We start from the raw sequence: 26,068 nt of genomic DNA on the forward strand, positions 1-26,068 counted from the left end.
GCGTGGAAAGCATTTTGAGGCCATTGCTGTTAGTAAAGGCTGAGCTGCGGTCACCAGCCTGCGCGCTCTGCTGACAAATGGCCACCAGCATCTCTGCCAGAAGCCAGCCGCAGCTCCTGCTGTGCTTCCAGATGTGCCTTGGCACAACAGGGGTGCTGTGGTTCCTCCACAGCTCGGCCGTGGCTGGTGTTGTGCAGGGCTGTTGCTGCCAGAGGCTCAGGGAGCTCAGTGCTGAGCTCAGCCTCGGCACCTTCAGCCTGCTGCACTGCTGCGTGGGCAGTGTTCATTGCTCTGAAGGCCCTCCCAAGTCCACCAAACTGTTGTTCAGCTCCATGGTATCTGCTTGGAGCTGGCCTTAAATATCAAGGGCACTGTCACGGTTCAGAGTGCTGGAGATTGCTGCGATACGTGGAGACGAGTGCTGAAACTGCAAGGTCTGCAGAGAGGATTGAAGTGTTTGTTCTGTTCTGGTGGTGCTTCTGGAGCAGCAGCTGCAGCTAAGCTGATAGAAGTGTGCATCTTGAAGCCTGAGCAGAAAACTGACTGCTTGAGTTTGTTTTCTGTCTGGCAAAATGCAGATGATTCATTACCTCAAATCCTTCTGCAGAAGGATACTGCATTTCCAATAAAATCCTGGGTTTAATGCATGTCAGAAATTCTGCTTTCATCATACCTGGTTGTGTTTTGCTTTTAATGGTGTGAGATAGAATATTCATAAAGATGATATTAAAAATGTCGTTGATTCAGTTAATTCCTTTTAAAATAATTTGTATTAAATTGCTAAGTATTAGCTTCTAGATTTTTGGAAACTTGTTAAGTGTCAATTATATGGCCATGATTTTTGAATGAAGCACATAAGCTGATATTTTACTCGCTATGGATTGTAGTAATTATCTGGTGATGAAATTAGCTTCTTAAAATGATTAAATATTTGATGATTTTCTTCTTGATAAATGCAAAATCCTGCTTCATTTACTACCACTGCTTCCTGCTTTCATTAAGCACCGTTTGTGATCTTTATGTAAGCTGTTTCAATTGTGGTCATTATTTACTACAGAAACTTCCTGTCAATAGTAACAGCAACAAGTGTTAAGCCTCGCTTCTCTTTTGAAACAGCCCTATTGATTACCATTGTGAGACCTTCTTCCACGTTTGACAGGCTCTAGTGGTTTTTAATTTGCATTTGAGTGAAGAATTTGGGAATCATTTGGGTCTCCCAGGTCACAGGTCTGAATTTTACAAAATATAACTGAAGGCTTCAATGCGTAAAGAAGTGTAAATGATTTTGTCCCGAGTGATTTTCAGCTGCGGTCAAAAAGATTCATTTGCATTTTATTTCCTAGATCCTCTGTCAATGGGTCCTCAGAAAGCTCTGGAAACCATTGGTGCGAATTTGCAGAAGCAGTATGAAAACTGGCAGCCAAGAGTAAGTATTCGTGGGGCTTCCCCTGTGAGCTGCAGGCGAGGTGCTCCTCCAGGGCTGGTGCTCAGCTCTATTGAATCCAATTGCATAGCTGTTCTGGGGCAAGGTGTCTGGCAGCAGTAGTTGCTATCATCCATCCGTGTGAATAAATTCTTGCAGGCTGTCAAACTATCCTGTTCTCTAGCTGGTGTCTCTTTAGGCTGGTGCTTAATTCAATCATGTCTGGGATATTTGTTTTAAGTACTGCGTTCTACAGCTGAATTCTTAATTTATGTTCTTGATTTTTGAGATGTTCTCTGATCTTTCGTTCTGAGTTTGTGGTTTTCTCTGTAATAAAAATGCGTTTGCCCTCAGCTGCTACAGAAGTGTGTGTCCCAGAGCTCATCAGCACTGTTCTGAACTTGATTGGAGAAAGTCAATGTGGTGCAGTTAGTAGTGGAGGGAAGCTTTTGGTTTTGATGACTTCAAAGCTTTGTTAATGTCTTAATTCAAACTATATAGAATTAGTATAGTGTGTATGTAAGCTTTTGTAGAATGTGGGTTTAAGTTTTTGAAATAGTAATGTAAATAAGAAGTTGAAGGTGGCAGTGCTGGCTGTTTGTTTCCTGTTTGTAACAGCTCCATCTTGCTTTTGGGGGAAGTGCATTGCTTCTGGGTGCATGGCTTTGTGTGTCTCTGTAAATAAACTACACAGTCTCCAGAAGGAAATGTCACGTCTGCAGCATGCTTCCAATGGACACAGGAATCAAGCTGTAGCATCGTGTTTGCAATTAATGTTCCCCAGTATTTTTGTGTCTTTATCTGTATGCTGTAGGCAGTTTGGATCAGAATATTCCTCTTCAGAGTACCTCAACTATTGACTACCAAGGCATAAACTTATGATGATAAACAAATAACATGTAACCCACACAGAAATAATAACTCCATTGAATGAGCTTGCCTGTAGATTTGCCTTTTCCCTTATGGAGCAGCACTAATTCTAAGATCTTTTTAAGGAGCTTTTTAAGGATTTTAAGGAGCTATGGATCTTTTAAGGGGACACTGTTGGATCTTGTTTTCTTTCCCCACGTTTTCATTCCTTCATAAAGGACCAATTGTTGTGGATAAGAGACAAATGGCTTTGGCTTTGCAGTAGTGTATAGTTTTTTTCTTTGCTAGGCACTGGGAATGTGTTTCACCAAGAAGGGTGGTTGGGCTGTGTGGTTTTGAACAAATGCTCGATGGCTCTTCATTGGATGCATTGAGTCCCTCTTCTGCTTTTTAACTCAAACTTAATGGAATAATAATGTATTCTGAGCAGTCTGAACACAAATAAGTGTAGTATGGGCTCTTTACCTCTTACCTGTGTTGGATACTTCTCTGCCCCCTTATTCAGGAATGCCCAAGTAGAACTGGTTTATCTTTTGTTAGCAGCTCATTACCTGAAGGAGACCTGCTGTATTAAGCAGTGAAATGCTTACATTACCAAATCTTTGGGTCATCTGCTACAGAAGGCTTCAAACGTGGATGTTCAGAGGGTTTGCTTTTTTTCTGGAGCGTGGTGTGTGTTTATGTAAGCAGGGTTACTCTTGAAGCATATGTGGTGTATGCTTAAAGCAGGAGAATTTCCTGTTGCATTTTTCCTTTTGGCGCATCGGTGATTATTATTTTTTTTCCATCTCTCTCTGCCAGCCCAGAGATTTGGCAACAAACACAAACAGCATCTGAAACCAAATAGGAAGAGTAAAACATCTCGATGCAAAGGTGACGCCTGAGCTCTCTCTGCTCCTCGGCACCGCAGTCCGTGTTAGTGAGGAAGGAGGGCCAGGCTCCTGGAAGCAGCAGGCGCTCGGTGTGGGCTGAGCTCACGCTGCCTCGTAGAGTTTGCACAAAACACGAGGCAATTACCCCGCTTGGATGTTTGTGTGCAAGGTGCCTGCTTCATAAGAGTAAATCACAGCCCTTTGAAACATTGCAAACCTAAACACGTAGCGTTTTATTGCACTCTACAGGGCTCTTGAGTTTTCTGCAGTAATAAAGAGAAGTTGATGTGTCATCTGCAATAAAACAATAGGAACATTATTGAATTTCCTAGACCTTTCATATAAATACTAATGCAGCTAGATTTGTCTATTTCTCAGTGTTTTGGAATGGCAGAAGAACTGATGGAAAGAAGATGATTCTGGGCAAACTAGGTGTGTTACTGGTTTGTTACTGTGGGTCCTTAAGCCAAGAAGTGTCATTGATATCTTACTGTGGATGCACAAATAGTGCTAACTGCTGGTAAATGGATCGTGTCAGTCCTTCCAGGACTGTTCCTATATAGATGTTGTGTGAGAAGTCCTCTAACATCGCTACCAGTGCAGCCCTTGTCTGCTTGTGACTGCAAGATGTAGTTTGAATAAACGCCCGTATTTGTCACATGCAGATAGTTTAGGTGGAAAAGCCTCAACAGGGACAAGGATGAAAAGTCTTTGTTTCTGGGAGCTCCCGGGCTGCACAGCTGATGCATATTTCCCTTCAGGTCTTATCGAGCCCCTTTCTAAATAATTTATCAGCTTGCCATGGCTTGAAGTATTTCTGCTGATTAAATTTAAGGCTTTGCTTTATTGTCGTGTAGCTACATAAATTTGTGTGCTGCAGGAGTGAAGAAAACACTTCAGACATTCTTTTATCTGCAAAATACTGCAGTTAAACAATGTTCAGTCATCTCACTGCTATTCTCAAATGAAAATTTGAACGGGGGAAGGACGGAGCAGATGACAAAGGTGCAGACGCACAGCGAAGAATTCATCTTCACAGAATTCTTCTGAACAAGTTAGAGCTCTTGCAGTTCAGTGCGGTGATAATTCAGGTTCCAGTGAATGAGTGGGAAGAAAAATAGACGGCCCTTCTCCTGTATTACCACCTGCCAGGGGTTTTTGAGTTCTGCTGGGCGCTGAAGGGGTTAAACGTCAGGGTAATCTGGAAAGCAGGCTCAATTACAGGGGATAAATGGGGCTGCTTAAGCAGCTGAGAATGAAAGGAGGAAAAGGCAGAGAAAGTGAAGAGCTGGGACCCCATAGTGCGGGTCTGGGAAATTGTCCTTGTGATGACTGTGTTTGAAGGAATCTGCAGCTTGCTGGGCTGGGGAAGGTGGAGGAGCTGGGCAGAACCAGGGCACCGCTTGTGGGACCTCCGTTACAGATTTGGGCCTGCAGCATCAGGAGAGCACGGTGATAAAGGAGAGCCCTTAGCTGGGATAATGCGTTGTGTCACTTTAATTGCCTGCAATAAAGTACTTGTGGAGTTTCTTTTGGAGATTTATGTGCTCAGTGTTTAGATAAGAAATTGATCACACTGGAATGGTACTTCTCTGCTTCTGGTTTTCTTCTGTTACCCTTTGCAGAAAGCTGCCTGTGTCAGGTGCAGCATAGCAGCGAATGGCTCGCAGGAACAGTTTGCTAGTACTGGCAGTGAGAAATGAGTGTTTTCCACGTTGTTTGTTTACAGCTTTAATTTTGGCAACATTGCAAGTTACACCATTCAAAAGGAAGGAACTTTCCTTAGTTAAAAGTCAACAGTGTTTGTTTGCAAATAGGAAAAACAAACTGAATTGGGAGTGCTGCTGCAGTGAGACGCGTTGTGGAGGTGGGCAGCTAGCGTGGATCTTCACGAGCAGAAGCGACTGTTGCATAAGTCCCAGTCCACATCCATTTATCAGCACTTGCAGAACTCGAGTTCTCTGCTGTGATACTGGGCAGAGGACAGAGAGGAGGAGGGTGCAGTTCAGCCCTGGTGCTGCCCTGCACAGCACCTGAGCAGTGGTTGGAGTGTGCTTTTCTGTGTTCCCTGGGCTGCAGCTCTCAGAGCTGGGATGCGGTACTTCGGTATGAAAGCACCAATTGCCCCTTGTCAAATATGAGGTTGACCTGTGATTTCTTAGATGCCAGATGTTGTTTTCCCCCCCTCTCTCCCCTGTAATGGACATCTCATCTCTTGGCTTCTGGCCTTCCACAGAAGTGAGTTTCCTTGGTTTCCATTCCTGTGTATTCGCCTTCATATGAGAACGGAGCTGTGTAGCCCAAGGCAGAATTGTAGGTTGAATGATGCACAGTTCGCATAATTCAGGATCTGGTATAAAGTAGTCTAGAGAATATGCTCATTAAATTTGCATGAAATTACAGCTTTTTTTTTTTTTTTTTTTTGTCAGCTATGGCTTCTGACCGCTTTCTTTATTTCAAAACTGCCTGGAAAATTTTGCCTTTCTCTCATCACAGCCTATAATTTGACACTCTTGTGATTTCTGCTAGTCCAAATGCATTCCAATCGCCCTCCTTTACCAGCTGCTTTTTGCATCTGATAGAAACTTTCTCAGTTCTACCATTGGCAGGTTAAAAAACAAACAAACAAAAAACAGTTTGTGAGTTTCCTGAAAGAAAGCTATCTCAGAGATGCTTACCTTCCTCCATTACTTGTGCATTAACACCGGAGGCACAGGGCTTGCCTCATTTAAAATCAGCATTTTGCATTTTTGTGAAACCTTTCTTTTCCTGAGGGTTTTTGCCACGTGGGGGTCTTTGCTCAGCTGGTGGTGAGGCAGCCGAGGAGCGGATGGTTGTGACTCCCATAGGTGTGCTTTGCTAAGGCTTTAATTTCCTTTTAATGGCACTACAGCAGCTTAGAGGAGCTGTGCTTTGGAGGAAGGCTCTGCGGAGCCAGGCTTTGGTGCTGGGCCCTGCGAGATCTGGGGCATGGAGCCCCCTGAGCTGCTCTGAGATCCAGCTGACTGGTTGTGCTGGGAGCTTGCTTTTGTGTGGGAACCTCTGTTTCAAGCTGAAGGTCAAGTGTGCTGTGGAATTTGGGATTTCTACTTCCTCTGATAAGTCACTTAATGGAGTGTGACAGGTTTGTACCTCTCAGAGATGTAACACAGTGAGATCTGTTGTTTGTTGTCTGTGCAGCATCTGTTCCCCGCTCACCTTCCTGTCCTTTCAGGCCAGCAGCTCTGGGACTTCTCTACTTCCCCTGGTGACAAGCAGCACCAGCAAAGCCAAAGAGCTTGAAACACTGCATCCCAAATAATTCTTTTGTTCTTCCAAACACTTGCCTAAATAAAACGAAGGAAGAGTCTGTCAATTGCAGTATTGATTTTTCTGTTTCAAGTGCTACATTCTTGTCTCTATTTTTCTTCTTTCCATTTCCTCTTTTTTGCAAAGATGCTCATCTTCACTAATGCTGTATTTTAATTGTCTAAAGGTATTCTTGTTAGTATTTCCTTATACCTCCACCTAAATGGAACTCACTGGAGTGAAAAGGAAAAGAAAATCCCTCGCAGGGGAAGGACTAAGAGAGATCAGGAAGGCAAGATTAGAAATGCTTCTAGGAATCATTTTTAGAGGGGTGGGAGCAGGGTGGCTGAAAAGCAGGTGTTGATATTTGAGAATTCCTGCATCCATAGCATCCCTTGTCCCTGGCTGGTATGGGCACTGTCACACAGCAGATTTCCTTCTGTTCCTTATGCAGTTCTCTTATCGACATTGTGCTGCTTGTATTAGAGTCACTTATTGGGCAGACAGCAATGTATCTAAACTGCTTGGTCTGGCAGATCTAGGAGCGTTTTAATGTTTCCATCCTGTTTAATTTATGTTGTTGTACCCTTTCCTCACTCAGTTCAAAGAGGTGATGTGATAGAGGAGGAATTTCTGCAGCAATCCTGTGTTGGAGTGGTAGAAGACTGGCCTAAGGGAACTGAGACAGTCGTTACTCATCACCAGTAGGCAAACCTTTCCCTTTTTAGTGTAGCAATAATAGAAATGTTAGTTAAGCTGTGGCTATAAGAGCTGTGGATAGATATCTCTTTTTTTCTCCATGTTCTTTGTGTTGGTTTGAGACTCTTGGCAATATTTATGGCCAGTTGTGCTCAATTATGCAGGTTTTCAAATAAATTTTTTCTCCTTTTTTTTTTTTTCCCTCAATCCAATATCACATGGTGTGTTGTTGCATCTTGCAGCTTGCATCCTCCAATGAGTGATAGTCTCAAAGGAAATATCTCATACAATGCAGAGAAATTACTTTTTTTGGTGGCACATCTTCAAGGGAACAGTGACTCTTCCCTGATCAAACAAAGCTTCTTCCTTCTCCCTTCTATTCTGCTTCCCAACAGGTTTGTCTTAATTTCAAAGGAAGTGCAGCCAAGAGAGAAGATGATCATTTTAAGCCTCAACCTTCTTGTGTGTGCTTTCTGTTGTTGATGCTGTTGTTTCTCTCATTAGATATCTGTGGGCTTTGATACGGTTTCTGAGGCTTCATTCCTTGCATTGCTTCCTTCTGCCTAATTAATTGCTAAGTTGCCTGCTGCACATCAAAGGTTGAGCATTTCCTAAAGAGTAACTAGTTAAGCATGAAAACTAATTGGACACATGACCTAATTATTGGTCTCTCTGTGAGTCATCCTTTTCCTTTATTTCTGTCGGACTTTTCTTTTAAAACAGCAACAAATACTAATTGATTCTGTGCAAGAAATATTACAGAGTTGCAAATGGAAAAGTGGAAAAAAAAAAAAAAAATGTTCTTGGTCTCCTTCCCCTGGAGATGTAGAAATGTGTTTTTAGAGGAAAGAAAGGGAAAAACCCAACAACGTTGTGACCTTGTTTAACAAAATTCAGTTTTCCTATGAGGACTACGTTTGCTGTTCTTGTTTCCCAACAGCCTCTTGCATTTGGCAGCTATTTCAGGCTCTGTAAAACTTTGCTGTTTCAATCCTTTGCTGTCTTGTTAGAGATCAACTGTCTGCAGCACAAACTGGTTGTTTTTTTTTTCCTTCTGGGAGAAAAAAAAGTTCCTCCGACGAGAGGGGTCAACAAGTATAAGTGCCAAAAGCAATTATTCCTGTTCTTATTCCATCTGAGAAACTGTTGTGCTATCACAGTGAGTTTGATGTCAGCCCTGTGCTGTTTTTGTAAAGTATCAGAGAAGAACAAGCAGTTCAGCCAGAAAAAAAAGAAATTGGGAGCTTAATCGATAGAGAATGGCACCTTCCCATGTCTTGTGAATGTGGAGAAAACTGGGGCACATCCTGATAAGCAAAGATGCTGGAGAGGTCGGGGAGTTGGGCTGGGTGGTCTTCGAAGGCTCCTTCCAGTGAACTGTTCTTGGGGGGGGGAAAGAAAGAGGCCCAAGGTGGAAACAACAGGTATTACAGGTATGGTGGGCTGAAGGTGCTTGTTCTGAAGTTGTGAAGACAAAGCCGTTGCATTGAGCTGTTGTGGGCTCTGAGCTGTTAACGCAGTGCGGATCAGCAGTGATCTGGCATTCTGGAGCTAAGTCAAGAAACTTGCAAAATCAAGTTAAGTGGGAAAATCCTCTGGGTCTTGCTGGAAGCTGCAAGCACTGCAGGCAGCAGTGACCTTGGAGGGAGGAGTTGGGCAGTGGCTTCCCCTGTGCTCTAAGTCTTGAAAGGTAAGTTTGGATCGTAATGAAAAGGGCTTTTAACTCGCGAGCAAACAAACTTCCTGCATTTTATTATCAGAGCGATGCACTGATGTGACAGCTTAAGTTGGAAGAGCTGCCTGAAAGTAGCAGATTTTAGAGTCATTGAACTGCTCAGGCAGCTGTTGGATGCTGATCCTGCCTCAGGTGTGCTCTGTGAGGGAGAACTGCCTCTGACCTGCTTTTCCTTTATTGTACAACCCAGCACCTGAGCTTCTCTTAGTTTTGAGATCCTTTATTTGAACACAAGAGCTCAGTGACTGCTTTTTCTTGTTCTGCTTTCCACGGTTTTCTGACAGTAAGATCCATCCTGATGCTGTATGCCTCCTCTGTTTTGTTTTGTATTTCCTCACCAGAATGAGGACAGAATTGGCAGAGAAGCAAGATTTTTGTGTTCTAGAGTGCTTCCATGCAACCATTGTGCTCTTCATGTCTGTTTGTCGCAAGAAAGACCTGATATTAGAAAGGCTTCTTGACAGAGATAAGCAGCTCTGCCTGCTCAAATCTGATTAATGTTTTTCTGTAATTACCGCCCAGCCTCCGTGTGACCTATTTAAAAATACCTTGTCTTTGTGTTTGGTGGGGAGGAGCAACCTGCAGGGCCGTGGCACTGCCCAGTGCTCCTTCCCCATGCAGTGCCACTGGACAAGGATTCATCTCTGCAGACTTGGGCACGTGAATGGCACTTTTCTGGGCAGCGTAAGCTGTGTCCTGCACAGACAGCAGAGCTCTGTGCAAACTGGCGTTACGAGAAAGTGCCGTGCATTTGTCTTTCTGCTCACATCTCTAAGGCAGAATGAGAGAGAGAAGCCTGGAATACTATAATTTCACTCTTACTAATTTAAAAGCGTAAGCTCTGAACATTTGCTTTTTTTTTTTCCCCCCTCTCGATCCGTTAAGATGTTCCTTAATCTGAATGCCACTTTGTGAAACAATTGTGTTTTTTTTTTATGAGAGGAAGACCTGAAATATCTAGGTAATTATTTAGCACTGATATCACCTCCTATCCCAGTATCACTCTAGGTTAAGCAGTATGTCCTGCTGAGGACGTGGGCCAGATACAAAGCCAGCAGTCTGAGGCTTCACTTCCACATCGCGCTGTGGTCCTGCAGCTGGGTCCCACCAGGCTCTCTGTGTTTAAACGAGAAGACACAGCCTGAAACTTTAAAGAGCTCTTAAAATAGATGTTATAAAGATGGAATAGTACTAAAATGACACTGTTGCTGAGGAGCTGTTGACTAAGTCGGTTTTAAAGATGTGTCCTGGTCTGTACTTAAAATCCTGTTAGCGCATTTTGTGATGTGACCTGTCAGAGCCATCAAACTACCGTCAGGCTGAGGAAAGGGATCTGGTACTAAGGAGCAGTGAAGTTCTTTTACCCATTCTCTTGTTTGTAAATGCACAGTTCTGTACGCAGCCACCTCAGAATGTTTATTTTGAGTAGGGAGGGAGGTCTCCTTCCAGTGCAGTATGGGCTGATGGGTGAAATTTGGGTACGTCCTGGAACAGCCCTGTAGCACACAGCATCTTGTGGTTGCTGCGGAACACACCTGTCTCCCAAATGTGCAGCAGCAGATGTTTGAGGTTAGCACTCCTGGTTTTTGTCTTCCCTGTCAACATTGGTTCTTCTTAACAGACGGCTCAAAGGTATTTTTTGGGAAGTACTGCTGAATACTGAATCCACACAGTGAGGATTAGGTACTTTAGAATTCATTTCACATTGGACTTAAAAGCAAGGTCAAAGACTCTGCAGAGGAAAGGTAGAGTCACTGCGCTGCTGACTACAGTCAGGTGAATAAATGTTCCACCCTCCCAGCTTAGCTCTAGTAATGCATTTTGTCCTGGACATCCAGCAAATTAAGCTGTTTAAGTCTTGGCTGCTGTGAATATATTATCATGTAGGAGATGAGATGTGTTTTTGAAACGCAGCCGGATGCCTACAGAGGACTTGCCTACGCCTTCCAGGAGCCTTTCTTGTGCTTGGTTTAGATCGTAAACTGAAGCATCCATAAGTAGAAGTATTTCTTTATTGCAGTTAATATTTTTTCAAGCTGTCTATATCTGGTAATCAGACATTTTCGATGGCCTGGATAGTTGACCAAACAGTTTGAAGCAGGCTTGTTGTAGCTGCAGCCTTCCTGGGCTCAGGGAGGTTGGGGGCAGCCCTATGGGATTTGTGCCTTGCTCAGGTTTTGCTGCTGAAATCCAGAAAGAGCAGCAGAGTCGGGGCAGTGCTCCCCTTTGTTCTGCTTCTCGTGAAGGAATTATTTTCCATGTAGTTTGTTTGTTTTGTTGGTGCAAAAATAAGAGTATTTTTGTACACTTCACAGCTTGTCTACTTTTTGATGTGTTTTCAAAGCCCGTGCAATTTCAGGATCCTAAATCTTTCTTTGATATAAGGAAAAATGTGTTGTTGTAAGTATTAAAATTAAATGGCTGTAAATCACAGGACTGGGATATTAATCACAGTTTTGAAGTAACCAAAGAGCAAAGTACTTTCTCTAGGAATGAAGGATGTCACTTCTCACCAAAGCAGCTCCAACATCAGAAGGCCTGGAAGGAGGCCAACGTGCTGTCGGGGAGAAGAACGAGAGTCGAAATTAAGAGATCACAGAGCCTCACAGTAATGAAGTTAATTTTAAGGAAATGAATGAATGGAAAACAACTAGCAGCACAAGTTGTTAGGAGCACGAGCTGCTTGTTAGTGTGCTTGGAGAGAATTTGGGAAAGAAGCCCCTTGGGGAAGGGGACTTGGGGTTGAGTTCCTTGGGGGCGCTGGGGATGAGCTCAGTGTGTTGGGATGCGGTGTTGGTGCTGCGTGGTGCCAAACATCCCTTGCAGTGCCTCAGACACCTCGCTCCTGAGGACAAGAAGTGCTTCTCACCCTCCTGACTGCTCTTAAGCAAGTCTTTGTACAGGGACTTCTCTGCAGATGCTGTGCTGTGCCCAGCATTGAGCTGGGGCTGCCACCTGGCCGGCAGGTCGGTGCCGCGGGCACGCGGAGCACACGTGACGTGGATATACATAGCAGTTATTAGCTCTATTTCTGTCGGTGGCACAGAGAGTGGTTTTTCTTCAGGCTTATCTGCTGAAAAGGTATGCTGTCCTTATGAACACTTTTTCATGCAAATCTTTTAATAAGCCTTTAGAAAGGCTGACGGTAATAAAATGTTCCCAACGCACTGCTGTGAAAGCCCTGTGCTATTGCAGGTTTGGGCTCACCTTGCCTTTTTTGGGGGGGTTCTCTTAAGCCATTTTGTTGTCCTGCATTGTGGATGTGCTAGTTACACATTGCAGTATTCATACCCTAAAGCTGATGTCTAAAGCGATGCTGAAAGCTTACAATTGCTTTTTCTTACACCATCATTCCGGATCAGACTTTAATATACTGGTCAATGATTCTACTGTTACAGGACAGTATTTATCAAGAGCTTTTATTTACTGCTTGTTATATTAACAGTTTTTCAGGCACTCCTAATTGTACTGTGTATGTGTATATGGTATAATCAGCCTTTACAAACTCTCTTTGTATCTTAAGGCTTACAGAACTGCCAGCACTTGATATGGCATGAAGGGTTTGGTTTTTCACTTTCTTGTATATCACTGTATTCAACACTGATAACTGTGCCTAAACACAGCAAGTGTGCACGCACTGCTGCTCCTTCCTTGTTCCCTAATAGAAATATAGAAGAGAAACGTTGGGGCACAGGTGAAGATGCTTTGGATTCATTAGCTGGCATGGTGCACATGTGTTGAGATTGTTTTCATGATGAATAGGCCTTAAATAGTTTAAAACAAACAAACAAACAAACCCTTGTCTCTGGACTTTGCTTTTGTAATGGAGATGTGGGTTGGCAGAGCTTTCATGCAAGCACAAAAATCAGCCCAGAAGCACAGGCGTGGAGATGTGGTGGTGCTGTGGGTCTGAGTAATCTCTCATGTTTTCACCTTAATTCACTGCCAGGTAAACAGGCACGTTCTTGCTGCTGACACTTTTCATTTTCTAAATGGCCATGTTATTCAAAATGTCTTTTTAATTATACTACACCAAACACAAAAAACTGTACCACCAGTCTTTGAAGGAGTTACGTTTTGGGGAAGGCCAGTGCTGGTCTTTTTTCATTGTTTTCAATGCTTCCCGTGTGCTAAAAAATGAATGTTTTTGAAAAACGTCAATGGTGCTGCCTTGCTGTGTGGCATAACAGCCATGGAATGATCTGGCTATGAGCTGCCTGACTGACATCAACCTGCTTTATGGCTAAGCCAGAGTTTGTTCCAGCCGCTCGGAGGATGCGTTGCATCAAGCTGACAGCTGCTCTATAAAGCGTGCAATCTGGATTAATTCAATTCTACTTTTATCACTTTAGAGAAAAGCAAATCCGCTGTTTGTGGTGTTTGTCATTAGCAGGCCTTCAGCCATCTCAGGTGCTTTTTCAGTCCCTGGGCTGGAGCTGCTGATCTGTCCTCTGCCCAAAGCTGCTGCTGGGTCCATCCTGCAGGGCCGTTCCTCTGTGTGCGTGCTGGGGCTCAGCCCGTGGGGGCAGGAGGTTGGAACTGGGCCCGGCAGTGCTGCAGCAGTTCCCTTGTCACTCCAGGACCACTGCTTTATCCCCTCTTCTGTTTGGATCCCTCATTACAAGATGGACTTTGAGATGCTGGAGTGTGCCCAGAGAAGGTCTTACGGTGAGCGGCTGAGGGAGCTGGGATGGCTTAGCGTGGAGAAGAGGAGGCTCAGGGAAGAGCTCCCTGCTCCCTGCAGCTCCCTGGCAGGGAGTTGTAGCGAGGTGGGGGTCAGCCTCTGCTCCCAGCTAACAGCGACAGGATGAGAGGGAATGGCTTTCCTCCCTCCAGCTGTTGGCTCCGTTGCTTTTGTTCCTTGGTAACTTATTTCCTTGGAAAGCCTTTCATAGTTCAGTTTCTCCAAGTTGGGCATTGTTCCAAAAACATTCTCTTGCAATAATTAGATTGCTTTGATTCCTCTTAATTAAATCATGCTAAGTAGGCTGTCCGCGCGTGCGGCGGAGTCTCAGGTTTAATGCATCTTCTGCATTTGGAAACTGGGGTTCAGGTTGGATCCAAGTCACAGTGCAGCAGCAGCGCAGCATCCCACTGCGTCCCCTTCTGCAGAGGTTCACCTTGAGCAGTACAGCTGCTCTGAGAAGTGGGAAAGATGATAACAGTTCAGCGTAAGGACGAATCGGGCCATGCTGGGACAAAATGTTTGTTGCAACGTGGGAAGCGCAGCGCTTGCTGAGGTTTGGGGGGCAGCTGCCACACAAAGCCTTTACCACAGGTCATCTGATTTGTTTTCATCCCATTCGAAATAAAAGGAGAACCTGTCGTTAGGTAGTGGTTCTGAGGCACAGCCATTCATTTAGGCACAAAATCCATAAAACCGTGGGAATAACTTCGTGCAGCCAATAACTGCTGACGTTTCCCAGTGGGATAGAAGTTGGTGAATTGGTTTTCCCTCTCCAGTCAGACTCATTCCGGGGGGGTTCCTGTTATCCCCTGCTGATCAGGGAATGCAGCGTTGTTTTATTTATCCCCTGAAAGCGATGGGGCGGTGGTGGGGAGGGGTGATGAGACAACTCACTTTCATCACTCATGTCTGTAATGGTGCAGTCAAAACAAATGCACGGAGCTGACTGGGGGATGGGATGTGCTGCCCTGCTCCTCGGCTCTGGGTGGGAGAGCTGCAGGAACCTCCCTTAGTCCGGGAGATCCAAAAGGAAATTATTTGACTTTACTGTAGGGAGTTCTGTGTATTTTAATGATCCAGAGTCAGCTATTATTTATTCATTGATACGGATGGCTTTATAAGACATTCTTAAGTTTTTACTATCCCAAACTCATTAATTAATGATAGTGACATCTTTCAATTAGAAGTGCTGAGCAGTAACATGTTGTCCTTGCTTAGCAGTGTTATATGAATGTGCATCGTGCTAAAGACAGTCTTTCATTTCCCATAGGAAAGTGTCCTGCTGTCCTTAATCTGCAAGTACTTATTAAGCTTCTGCTGAACAAAAGATTAAAAGCATTGCAAGAAAAAATAGGATTTTTTCTTTGTCTTTTTCATGCAAACTGTAGTTTCTCCTTCAAGTTTGCTATTTAGTCTGTTTTGTCATAATATCTGCAGCTATCTGTATCTGTCTCTGTGTTGTAGGGAAAAAGCACTTCTGCCTTTTGTGTTACGGATGACTGGTTGCAAATGGGAGCTTGCCAGGGCTTCTTAGGTCTCTGTTCTCCCACCTTCCCTCTTCTCTCTATAACTTCCTGAAGGGAGGCTGTAGTGAGCTGGGGGTCGGCCTCTTCTCTCGTGTCATTACTGATAGGACCAGAGGGAATGGCTTCAAGCTACGGCAGGGGAGATTCAGGCTGGACATGAGGAAGTATTACTGTTCAGAAAGGGTGGTCAGGCACTGCAATGGATGCCCAGGGAGATGGTGGAGTCACCGAGCCTGGGGGTGTTCAAGGAAAGGCTGGATGTTGTGTTGAGGGACGTGGTTTAGTGGGAGCTATTGGGAATAGGTGAACGGTTGGACTGGGTGATCTTTGAGGTCTTTTCCAACCTTGGTGATTCTATGATTCCCCTTTAGAGTTTGAAAGCTTTCCTTCTTGAAGGAGAGAGCAGGACTCCTGGCAGCAGAGCTCAGCATGTGTGGGGATGGGCATAGCTGCGTTATTTTAACACAGCACCAAGTAGGCAAAGTGTGTGATGGCACAGGCCAACATTTGTTGCTTTGTATTCAACCTTACGTTGATTTCAGCAGTTATTGGGAATGCCACTGTCCCAGAGGGCATGAAATGAAATAGCTGCTCCTCCACCCCACAGCTGGCATCCCCATCTCCAGCCCATCAGATCGACAAATTCTGGACTTGTAATTACAGCACTTACTCTCCTGGTATTCATTCCATACCACTGAGGAAGGTCTTGAAAAGTTTAAAAAAAATAAAAATAAAAAGGGGGATCATCTGGCCTGCTTCGTTACTCGGAGATCCATTGGTTGTATCGTGCACCTGAATGATGTGTAATAAACTGATGCTGGGGAGTCCTGAGCTGACATGTAGGCAATTGTCTGCTTATTTACAGGCTCCCTCCTCTCCTTTTCATTCTCCTCCGCCTTGTGCTTCTCAGTGTGTAAATTATGTGTTTACAGTTGGGGTCTTTAGATCTACAGCCTTTAGTTTTAGGGTATGAATTCACCTCCATTAATTGCAAGCTGTATTTAATATTTATGCTAACAGGGCGTGAGGAGTGTTCCGATGAGCTTGTTCTCCTGCAAAAAGGGGAGCTGAAAAATTACCAACCACTCTGGTTGTAGTGCCTGGTGAAGGTACCAGCAGGCAGAACGTGATTTAAGGTGCACGTTTTTGCACATCAGCGCCTTGATAACAACGCTGAAAGAGGAGAGAAAGACGTGATGGGGCGACTGTGCTGAGATTAATACAGCCTCTTACCTTTCCTTAGTGTGGAAGTCCCCAGGAAGGATGAGTGTGTCAGATCACCTGCTCTTTCTTAATATTTTTTTTTCCACTTGCTTGCTTTGCTTCATGGCTGTAATCATGCAAATGATACCATTTATTTTACCCACCCTGCCTACTGGCTTGAGGTACTGCATATTAATTGAGCAGCATGATATCTGTTTTTCAAGCTGCACAGATAAGCAAAACATTTTTATATTAAATAAAGTGCTTCGTGCTTTTTACTATGATATTTTAAGACTTTCTTATCCTTGCATGCTATAGAAGGACGGTTAAAAAGCATTAACTTCTGAGACCTTGACTTATAAGCAGGCTTTCAACAGCAGATTTTGTAGATGTGTATACAATTGTCCTACTCTTAGATTTGGTGGTTCTTTATTTCAGTATATCAGTACTTTTTAAGCCATTGTGATTCTGGATTCTCAGTCTCTCTGGAAGCCTGAAGAAGAGAGAGATGCAGGCTTTTATCTTTCAAAGGACATCTGGAAGACTTGCTGTTATTATTTGGCCTTGCTTCAAGAAAATGCACTTTTGAGAACGACAAACTAGCTTACTACATAGACATCTTGAACTCAGTCGAGCAAAAGTGTTTTGAAGTATTGGGTTCTTTTAACATTTTTTTTCCCCCAAACATAAAAATGTGCTATGAATCACAAGCTTGTTGACTTAGGTGGCTAGGATTGATAACACGGAGTCCATCCCCAAGGCTGTGATAGTGAGCCCAGGTGCTTCCAAAAGCAAGCTGAGGGCTCTTGATAGTTTTGACCTTTTCTTGCTCCTGTGGAAATATCAGGTTCATGTGTGGGTTGTTCTGCTTGTATTCCCATACACCAAGTGGAGGGGTACTTGGTTTTTAAATAAGTCCAGTAAACATTTTGTCATCTTTTTCCAGGGTACCAAAATATGGAAATGCTTCTGTCTTAAATAGTTGCCTGCATCTTAACTAGATATATATGTATTTTTTTAACATTTATGAACAATGAACAAAAATGACCCTGTATGTCCACAGGCCAGGTACAAGCAGAGCCTGGATCCGACGGTGGACGAGGTGAAGAAGCTGTGCACATCGCTGCGGCGCAACGCCAAGGAGGAGCGGGTGCTGTTCCACTACAATGGGCATGGAGTGCCCAGGCCGACGGTGAACGGGGAGATCTGGGTCTTCAACAAGGTGAGAAGCAGGGCTAAGGCAGCTGATTCTCCTTCATGGCTGTGTAAACGCTCATGATGTTCTGTCACACGGATGAGTTTTCAGGATATGACTTGCCTACAGGTTTTTGGTTCTGTGCCGACAGCTGTCTGCCTTCTCCATGTTCTTGAGGTTGAGTTCTCAGCATGAAGTTAGCTTCGCATCCAGGTTGGATATTAGGAGCAGTTCATTCCCAGAAGGAGTGGCCAGGCACTGTGGCACGGCTGCCCAGATGGTTGGGGCTGTCACTGTCCCAGGGGGTGTTCAGAGCCATGCAGATGTGGCACCGAGGGATGTGGTCGGTGGGCATGGTGGGATGGGTTGGGGTTGGACTTGGGGAGCTTGGAGATCTTTTCCAACTTAGTGATTCTCTGAAAGCTCAGCTAACTGAATAACCATCGTTCAAATTGCGTGAGTATGATTTGCAGAACAATAAATCATTTAATTAAGCTCTCATTCCAGATCAGAGAGTACCGAGGAACCTCTGCAATATTCTATGTATCTCTTATTTTTTGTAAAGACTTTCCATTCCTGTTTAGCCGTGATCTGTACAGCTATGTAGATCCTGTGCAGCACCTTTCTGGTGGTACCAGGTGTGATATAGATGTGGTAGTAAAGCTGTTCAGTGTTCTATTAAAAGGTAACTGATTTCGAAGGGAGTCTTAGGAGTGTGTGAGGTGCTGCTGGTGGCGGGGGAGTGCATCCAGCTGACACAGCTTGCAGAGATTCGCTCCTATTTTATTTCAGGAACATACTGAACTTCTTTTCTCATACTTCTCATGTATTATTTTTGTAATTGAATGAGCATTCAATAATAGCTTGAAAGAGCAAGGAGAGAAAGGCAGGGGAGAAAGTGCAAAAGGGCATAACTTCATTCTGGTGCATCTCTACTGGAAGCTTGATTAGTATTCTGACCACCATCCTAAATGATTATTTTGAAGCCGAATTTGGTGTTTAAGAACAAATAGGAGTGACCTTCTTCTTACTTAACAGCCAGTGGGTAATAAATAAGCCAGTGAGAATGCTGAGCAGAATGTGTTACACATGGAAGAAGAGGAAATTACTGCTCAATGAAGTTGTGTGCTGTGCCAAATGGTTTATTAAGAGCTTACTGGGTGTTTGCCAGTTTGCCTGCAGTTCTAGCTGGGGGATGTGATGTGGGCTCCTCTAGTTATAAAGAACTGAGGTCTTTTATGTATCTTTATGGACTGTTGGAGAAGAACCTTAATCGTCACAGACGTTGACAAGTGACAGCGAAACTTGGTAGTTTTTGCAGCATGTTACAAATATTGACTTTTTTTTTTTTTTTTTTGGTAGAGAAGGAATTGGAAATAGAACTTTTCATTGAAACAAAGCATCAAGATGCAGTCATCTGCTTTTCATGCATTTATTGTGAGCACTGCTGAAGTAATAAGGATCCATGCTGTCCGTGTGGTTTTGCTCACTGCTGCTGTCTGACAAAATCACAGCGTGGTTTTAAGAAAAAAAGAGAAACAATGAGAGGCTGCAAAGTTCAAACAAGTTTATCACAGACTTCTGGGGAACTCCTCTGAAAACCAGAGGAACGTTCTTTGAAATGCTTTTGAGCTTTTTTAAAGAAATGGATTATGAAATCGATGCCAATTCACTCTCTTGTTCAGTTGTCGTGTCGTTCATTTCCACAGGCCCAGGTGGCTGTTGGGAGATGTTGGTTAACCCAGGAAATTTTAGTTATGAAACCCAACCCACAAAGTTCTGTTGTGCCCACAGCCCCAGCAGCACCTCACCCTGAGCAGCCACGCTAGGAGGCCGTTATTTAACACTCTTTTCTCCTTCAACTTCTCTCGCTTGCATGCTATTAGCAGGCCTGATAAGCTGTGTGTGACTCCTACAGTAATCATGGAACATAAATTTGTGCTGGTTTGCGGTAGCACAGTACTGGTCAGAGCTGCTGTCCTGAACTGCAGCAGCATGCTTTATAAATTTAAAGTTAAAACAACGTGTGTCCCTAAAATCTCATCAGTAATACGTGTCAGAGCAGGTTTTCTTTCTGCAACTTGCTGAGACACCCTCGGGGTGTCCTTATGACAGGTCTGTGCCGAGAGTAAGCTGTTCGTGTGTCATTCCATCCTGTAACAATTTGCCAAGCTCTTGACTCCCTAAAAAATTTGTAACAAAACAATTTTTCCTATTAATTTTAATAGAACAATCAAAACTTTTTATGTATAGGCAAAACTGGATTTTTGGGCTGACTTGGTATTACCTACCTTATCTAACATATGGTCTCGAATCACTTCTGTCTTCATATACACCGACGTGTCCTTGAAAATTTGATTTTTGTCGAAGTTTTATTACAGCTATTTTAAGTCTCTTGAATTTAAATGAGAGTTATGATCCCATCCATCATGCTGCTGATGTTAATAGGAGCACTGCAGCTTTTACTGCTGGTTTCGGGCAGAGCTCAGCGCGGTACCAACATGAGCAGGTTGCCCTCTGGCTGCGGATGGAAAGGGTTCTGCAGGCAGCCACGTCCAGCAGAGACTCTTCGTGGGCTCAGATAGCAGAAATCTCTGTGTGTATTTTCAGCTCTGCTCCTGAGGTTGAGGTTCGACTCCTTGTAGCTAACTTGAAGCCTGAGCCTTCCCCCTCTGTTTCTGTAAGGAGCTGTTGCTTCAATTAGAGGAAGAGAAGGAGGAAAATTGTTCATGTTTATAGAAGCAGAGCTGATGGTACTTGACTTTGCTTTGTGGGCATTATGATATTGGATAATTCTGAAAGTTGCACAGAAGCTAATAAAATCCTGAAGCGTCTCATTAAATTAAGATGGGGTGGCTGCTGATGGGCTGCGTAGTCTTAATTATCAGTCCTGATTTATTGATGGGATTTTCAGTTTGAGATGATTGATGTTAAATTAAAGGCATCTGGTTTACATCTTTGATCAGCACTACAGAAATCTGAGCTGAAAGGAGGACTGTTAAATGCTGGTTGGAAGCGTAAGGAGTGCTTTGATACACACTAACATTTCAGCATTTTAGTTTGAGTTCAGTGTTTCAAACAGTACCACAGTGAAATCTGATGTGTTTTCTGTACTGACGTTGGATTTGTAGTTCTTATTAGTAGATGTTGGTTGATACTGATCTTGATTAACATGTCCAGAGTTCAATCCAGATTTTATGTTGTGCTTTCAGAATTGGATTTTATCAAATGTGTTTTATTACCAGCGGAAGTGCTGTTGTTGCCTCTCTGCCTCTTTGTAACTTCAGTGTTTCTTTCTTCTTTCAGAACTATACTCAGTATATTCCTCTGTCCATATACGACCTGCAGACTTGGATGGGCAGTCCTTCCATTTTCGTCTATGATTGCTCCAATGCTGGCCTTATTGTCAAGTCATTCAAACAATTTGCACTACAGAGGGAGCAAGAGCTGGAGGTGAGATCACGACCTGTTGCAACGCTTTTTGTTTCTGTTTGTGCAGTAGGGTTAAGTTTAAGCTTGTTTTGCCATACACGGCTGAAAAAAAATGTTTAAAGCCACGTTGAAATCCAAATTAGTTTGCAAATGATTTGCCACTCCAGTCTGTCTGGTTTAGTTTGCTATTCTATTCAAGTTTGAATCATTTTTAATACAAGTGCTAATTAAATGGTAATGTTAATAGAATCAATTTGTGCACTAATGGTCTTTTCTGCTGAGATAAATGCAGAAGTGAACGAGACATGTTTATTTTAGATTCACAAGTGTAGTGTGTGGGTATGTGTTTGGATGCAGTTCGTGTTGTTGAGCCGAATGCAAAATCGTGAAACCAAATTAAATAAACCTGGTGCACAGAGGGACCATCACTGATGATTTTGGTTTCAAAGAATGCTTAAGCTGGATGTGTTTCTAATGGAAAGCTGGATGTGTGTCTAATGGAAAGCTGCCTTTCGTTGCAAATATAATTACTAATACATTTATTGAAGTAAATCTGAAATGCAGAGTGAAAGGTAAGGAAGCAGGAGTCGTCCTGGGATGCAGAGTTCTTTGCTCCCAGATCCCCCTGCTTGCTTCAGCCTGCATGGAAAGCACATTTTGGAAGATTAACTTTTTGTCCTCCTGTCGTTCAAAGAGATGGAATTAAAAAAATCTTCAAGGAAGAATTTTAGTTAATGGGCAACTGACTGCAGCAAGTGTAACTGTCAGTAGGTGTTAACACTGGCTCTGGCTCTAATTCCTTTCATTCCAAATGCCAGTTTTTGAAGATGTTTTTGTCATGACTTCTTGGCAAGTAGAAATACACCTAGTAACAGACACCAGCCTAATAGCTTCAGACATGTAGATCTTTCCAGTTTTCCTATCCTTTTCAATCAGTGACTTTGCTGCACTTTGTAAAGATTCTTCCCGAAGTCTGTGGCTTGGGAAGAATATAAAACTGCAGAATGGATCGGTGGTGTTGGTAATAGATGCCTTTTTGAAAACTACAATCTCTAAGTCAGGGAAAAATGTCTGGTGCTCATCATCTGCTCTCCTTTTTCAAGTTTTTTTCTTTTTTTGTCATCCCACAGCTTTCATTGCCGTATCTTCGACAGTCTTTCTGTTTGTAAAATAAGCCCTTAAGATTTTTTCTTTTCTTTCCTCACTCTATTCCTAAGCAGGTTAAAATGGACCCACCCTCACTCTCCCTCCTTGTCCCTGCTTTCTCTATGAGGCTCTTAGCTGTTGTGGGGCTCTGCAATGACTCTGCTGGTGTCCAAGTTCATGAAAAGCAAAGTGAAGCTGGAACTGGTGCTCAGAGGGGCTGCTGGGGTGATCAAGATAATTGTTAGCCCATCTTACCGAAAGGAGATTAGAGGAGCTTGCTGTTTTCTTAATCAGATAGAGTGAAGGCTGAGGGAAGATGTGGCTGTGTGTATAAATTCCTTGAAGGATAAGCTTATGGGAGGAGAAGTATTCATAGGATAATGTTGATACAAGAGCAATTAGGTGTATGGCTGTCCATGAGTCAGTCTACTCTACAAGATTTTAGAAAATCCAAAGGATAAGGTTCTAGAACAACTTGCTGGCTGGGATAATGGAAACCAACTATTTCTCCATATGTAATGTTATGTGTCTGAGAACATCCATGATGTGAGATGGATGCTGGAGGTTGCAGGAGGCCATGCCTGCAGACAGTGCTTGCAGGGATTCTGATATCTCAGCGTTTTGCAAACTGGCCCAATCAAACCTCTTACTGTTGGGAGTGCTGTGTCGAGTTGCACTCTCTTATGGCTTGAGTGTGCTGTGTGTATGAAGCCTTCACTAATTCCTGAATGTTTCCTGGCTTTCACACAGTGCAGCCCTCTCCCAGTGTAAGCTACTGCAGTAGTCGACTATCAGTTATAAAGTTCTTATTCTGTAGTCACAGCTAATATGCAGTTTTTTAGATACTGATAGTAATGTGTTTCTTCTTAATGTGCCTTCCATTAGATATCTAGAAATTAGTTGGTGAAGTTAATTAAGGAGAGAAAATACTATGAAGCATAGAGAGGGTGAGGAAGGGATTACATGCCATGAAACTGCAGTAGATGGATGATCGTTTGACACAAGCGACCAACTAAGAAATTGAATTTTCAGATTAAACACACATTGTAGCTCATGGTTTTCATTAAGTGCTGTGTGTCATACTTAGAACAATCAGAATTCATATTTTTTCCCATTATTCTTCTAAGTTTTCTGTGGTATTAAGTATGGTCAAGCAATCTTTAAAAGCGTTTGAGAGATGGGCAGACAAGCCAAATATCAGTGACTTTCCAAGCAGATCTGGAGGCTTCACTTTGTGCAGGATGAATGTTTTCATCTGCAGTGTTACAGCATTGATCACTGAGGGCTAGGATGTGGTCTTCATTTACCACGGGCTCAGATCCAGCCATAGGGATCGCTGCTTGCTGGCCAGATGCCATTAGATCACATACAGTTCTACCAGGACTATAAGAATTAATTACAGCATACTTAGAGGTATGCTTGCAACTCCATTCTATTTAGTTCTTTGCTGTCTGTAGAATATAAAGGCTTTCTTTCTTAATATGGAATCTAAATCTTACTCTGTCTTCAAAGGATAGAGGCACAAAAGGAATAACTTGTGAGTGATAGGAAAGCAGTTAACTCTTCTCTCAGATACCTGAGGAAAGATAACACTGTGCCACGCAGCACTGCACTGTCTTCTTTAGAGAGCTGCCTCCAAAACAGCCCTTGAATAGGAAATTTTAAGAAATGCCTCTTGTTAATAAATAAGATATTGCTGATCTGTGTGAGTGAAGGGCTGCGCGGATGGGAAGAAGCACGTCGGTTTCAGCAAGATGATGATGATGATGACTTTGTGTACCGGAGGCAGGGATCTGTCATGTCTCCTCCTGGCAGGCGCATCACAATTGGAAATACTTTTTATCTTCCACAAGCCTGCTTCTCTGAGGGAGGTGAGGAGGAAGGGCAGAAGATGCGGCTCCCTAAGGCACCAAAGCCGGCTGCAAACAGCACCCAGCCACTTAGCACCATGGCCTGGATGTGGTGGTGCAGGAACAAGTGTGATATATCAGATTAACGGTTCATTTCTGCAGTTGATCCTGCCTCTGGGGGCAGGAAGGGAAGTGGAAGGTGTGGGGGAAGGGTTGTTCTAATATTTGTAACAGATTGCTGTTGTTTTCTTTTCCCAAGAAATATTTTTAAGAGCTGGAAACTGACCCCAGCTTTTGGAAACAGGAGTTCCTGCTGTTGCTTTCCTGCTTGATGTCCTGTTTGGCACTGCTGAGCACTGTGGCAGGGATTCTGGCTGCGAGGAGGTGCTGGGACTGGCAGGACTGACCTCGTGCTGCTGTCAGGAAGCAGCAGGGGAATGGTTCCTACAGGGCTGGCAGTAACCTAGTTAGAAAACACCTTGCATATGCCTGCTTTCGAGCTTGCTTATAACGTGTAATGGAAGTGAAGGCAATGGATGCTTTTAATCATCTCATTAGCTAGCTCTGATGATTCTGTGAGTGCATATAAATACAGTGCAATTCTAGAAAATTAAGCAGGCGTTTTAAGTGTGCTGTGCTAACAATGATAAAACAGTAGGCTGGATATTTCTGATTAATTTTCTGTGTAATTGTGACGGTGTTTCCTCTGTCTCGTGATTATTCCACATAGAATAGATCTGTAGTCTTAAGGCCGCGTTTGAGATGTACAGAAGTGAAGGCTGAAAAATGTCTTCTGGATGTGTGCTTGGCTGCAAGAAGTGCTGCAGTTTGGTTTTCAGATGCACTGTTTGAGTTTCAGACAGTGAAGCTTACAGCTGTGTGCTGGCTTGTTTTGCTCCTACCTGGCTGGGAGCTCAGTGTTGCAGTGGCAGTGCCTGTGCTTCTCCCCTCCAGCAGCACGTGTGGTCCTCATCAGGGCTGAGGAACTCAAAGCTTTTGTTTTTCCATCTTCAGCATTAATTCTCAAAAAACTAGCTTAACAACAGTGTGGCAGAATGTTATCTGGCATTAGCATCATGTCTGGGGGGGAGAGATTTTCTAATCCACCATCTGCTGGGAGAGAGGAACAATATCTTCTCAGGGGAAGAGGATTCTCATAGCAGGAATTCTGTCAAGCTAGCAAGTCTGGCCAACGCTTGTGATAACGAGCTTCTGTGCTGGGTCACTTTCTCCCAGGTTTCACTTAGACTTGCCCATCTTGTTTTTTCATCAGGTGTTTGCTTCTCCCTGTAGCTGCATATGCACATAAATGCTTTCGGTAACAGCAGTTTAAAAGACGTGCATCGTTTCCCTTTTCTGTTAGTCCCAGGCAGCAATGCTTGCAAATCTGTTAGCTCGTCCTTCTGTCGGTGCTCTTGCAAATAACAAACCCGAGTGCTCCTTAGCTGGGGCAGATATAGTTTGTTTTCAGGACAAATTAATTTCCACCATCTTACAGGAATGATTTCAGCCTGTTTCTGAATAATTGAAAAGTTAACGTTATCACTGTTATTTTGTCTGAAAGGCTGTGGGTTGCCAGTTGCCCTGAATGAATTAACAAGAGGTGAAATGAGAAGTGCTGTGCAGATGTGAGGGTGTTTTTTAGCGAGCTGATCCAGGAAAGTGTGCATCGCTCTGTTCTGAGAGCGCGATGCTGCTGCAGAAGCTGTGAGCTGGTTATGGGCTGCTGCAAGGTCTTCATCTAATTGCTTGTTTACAGAAACTGCTGAGACACGACGGAACGACAATTGTAAATAAATATGTATTATTAATAATTTTGATAACGTTTCACATGGGGAAGCATCACTCTGTTTACTGTTGTTACAGTTGTGCATTAGTGCGTTCTTGCTGCTTTGCTTTTAACCTTTTGTTAGCCGTGAACTTTCTCTGCGTCTCTGCCTAATGAGGAGTTTTATCCTTGAGGGAGCTGAGCAATCCAGTCACAGTCTGACTTTGGTGGATGTTCTGAGTAAAGAAAAAGTTATTACTGGGCTTTCCTCTCCTTTGTCTTTCATGCTTACTTTGTAAAAGAATGTTTTGCTATATCATTATCCCTAGAAATCTAACAAGGTCTGTAATTACGAGCTGGTACTGCATGTTCAT

General features: G+C 43.5%; 1 protein-coding gene across 4 annotated transcripts in view; it reads left to right on the forward strand.

Moving 5' to 3' along the window:
• The window catches only part of RPTOR (regulatory associated protein of MTOR complex 1), a 118,956-nt gene that overhangs the window by 10,141 nt on the left and 82,747 nt on the right, over positions 1-26,068 (forward strand). For all 4 annotated transcript variants that reach the window (XM_052687521.1, XM_052687522.1, XM_052687523.1 and 1 more), the window contains exons 3-5: positions 1,344-1,426; positions 17,367-17,525; positions 20,805-20,951. In XM_052687521.1, coding sequence (XP_052543481.1) covers positions 1,344-1,426; positions 17,367-17,525; positions 20,805-20,951 — 389 coding nt within the window. The remainder of the gene's footprint in view (positions 1-1,343; positions 1,427-17,366; positions 17,526-20,804; positions 20,952-26,068) is intronic.

The sequence above is a fragment of the Tympanuchus pallidicinctus genome, unplaced genomic scaffold (assembly GCF_026119805.1).
Source record: "Tympanuchus pallidicinctus isolate F22 unplaced genomic scaffold, pur_lepc_1.0 scaffold23, whole genome shotgun sequence".
Taxonomy (NCBI): domain Eukaryota; kingdom Metazoa; phylum Chordata; class Aves; order Galliformes; family Phasianidae; genus Tympanuchus; species Tympanuchus pallidicinctus.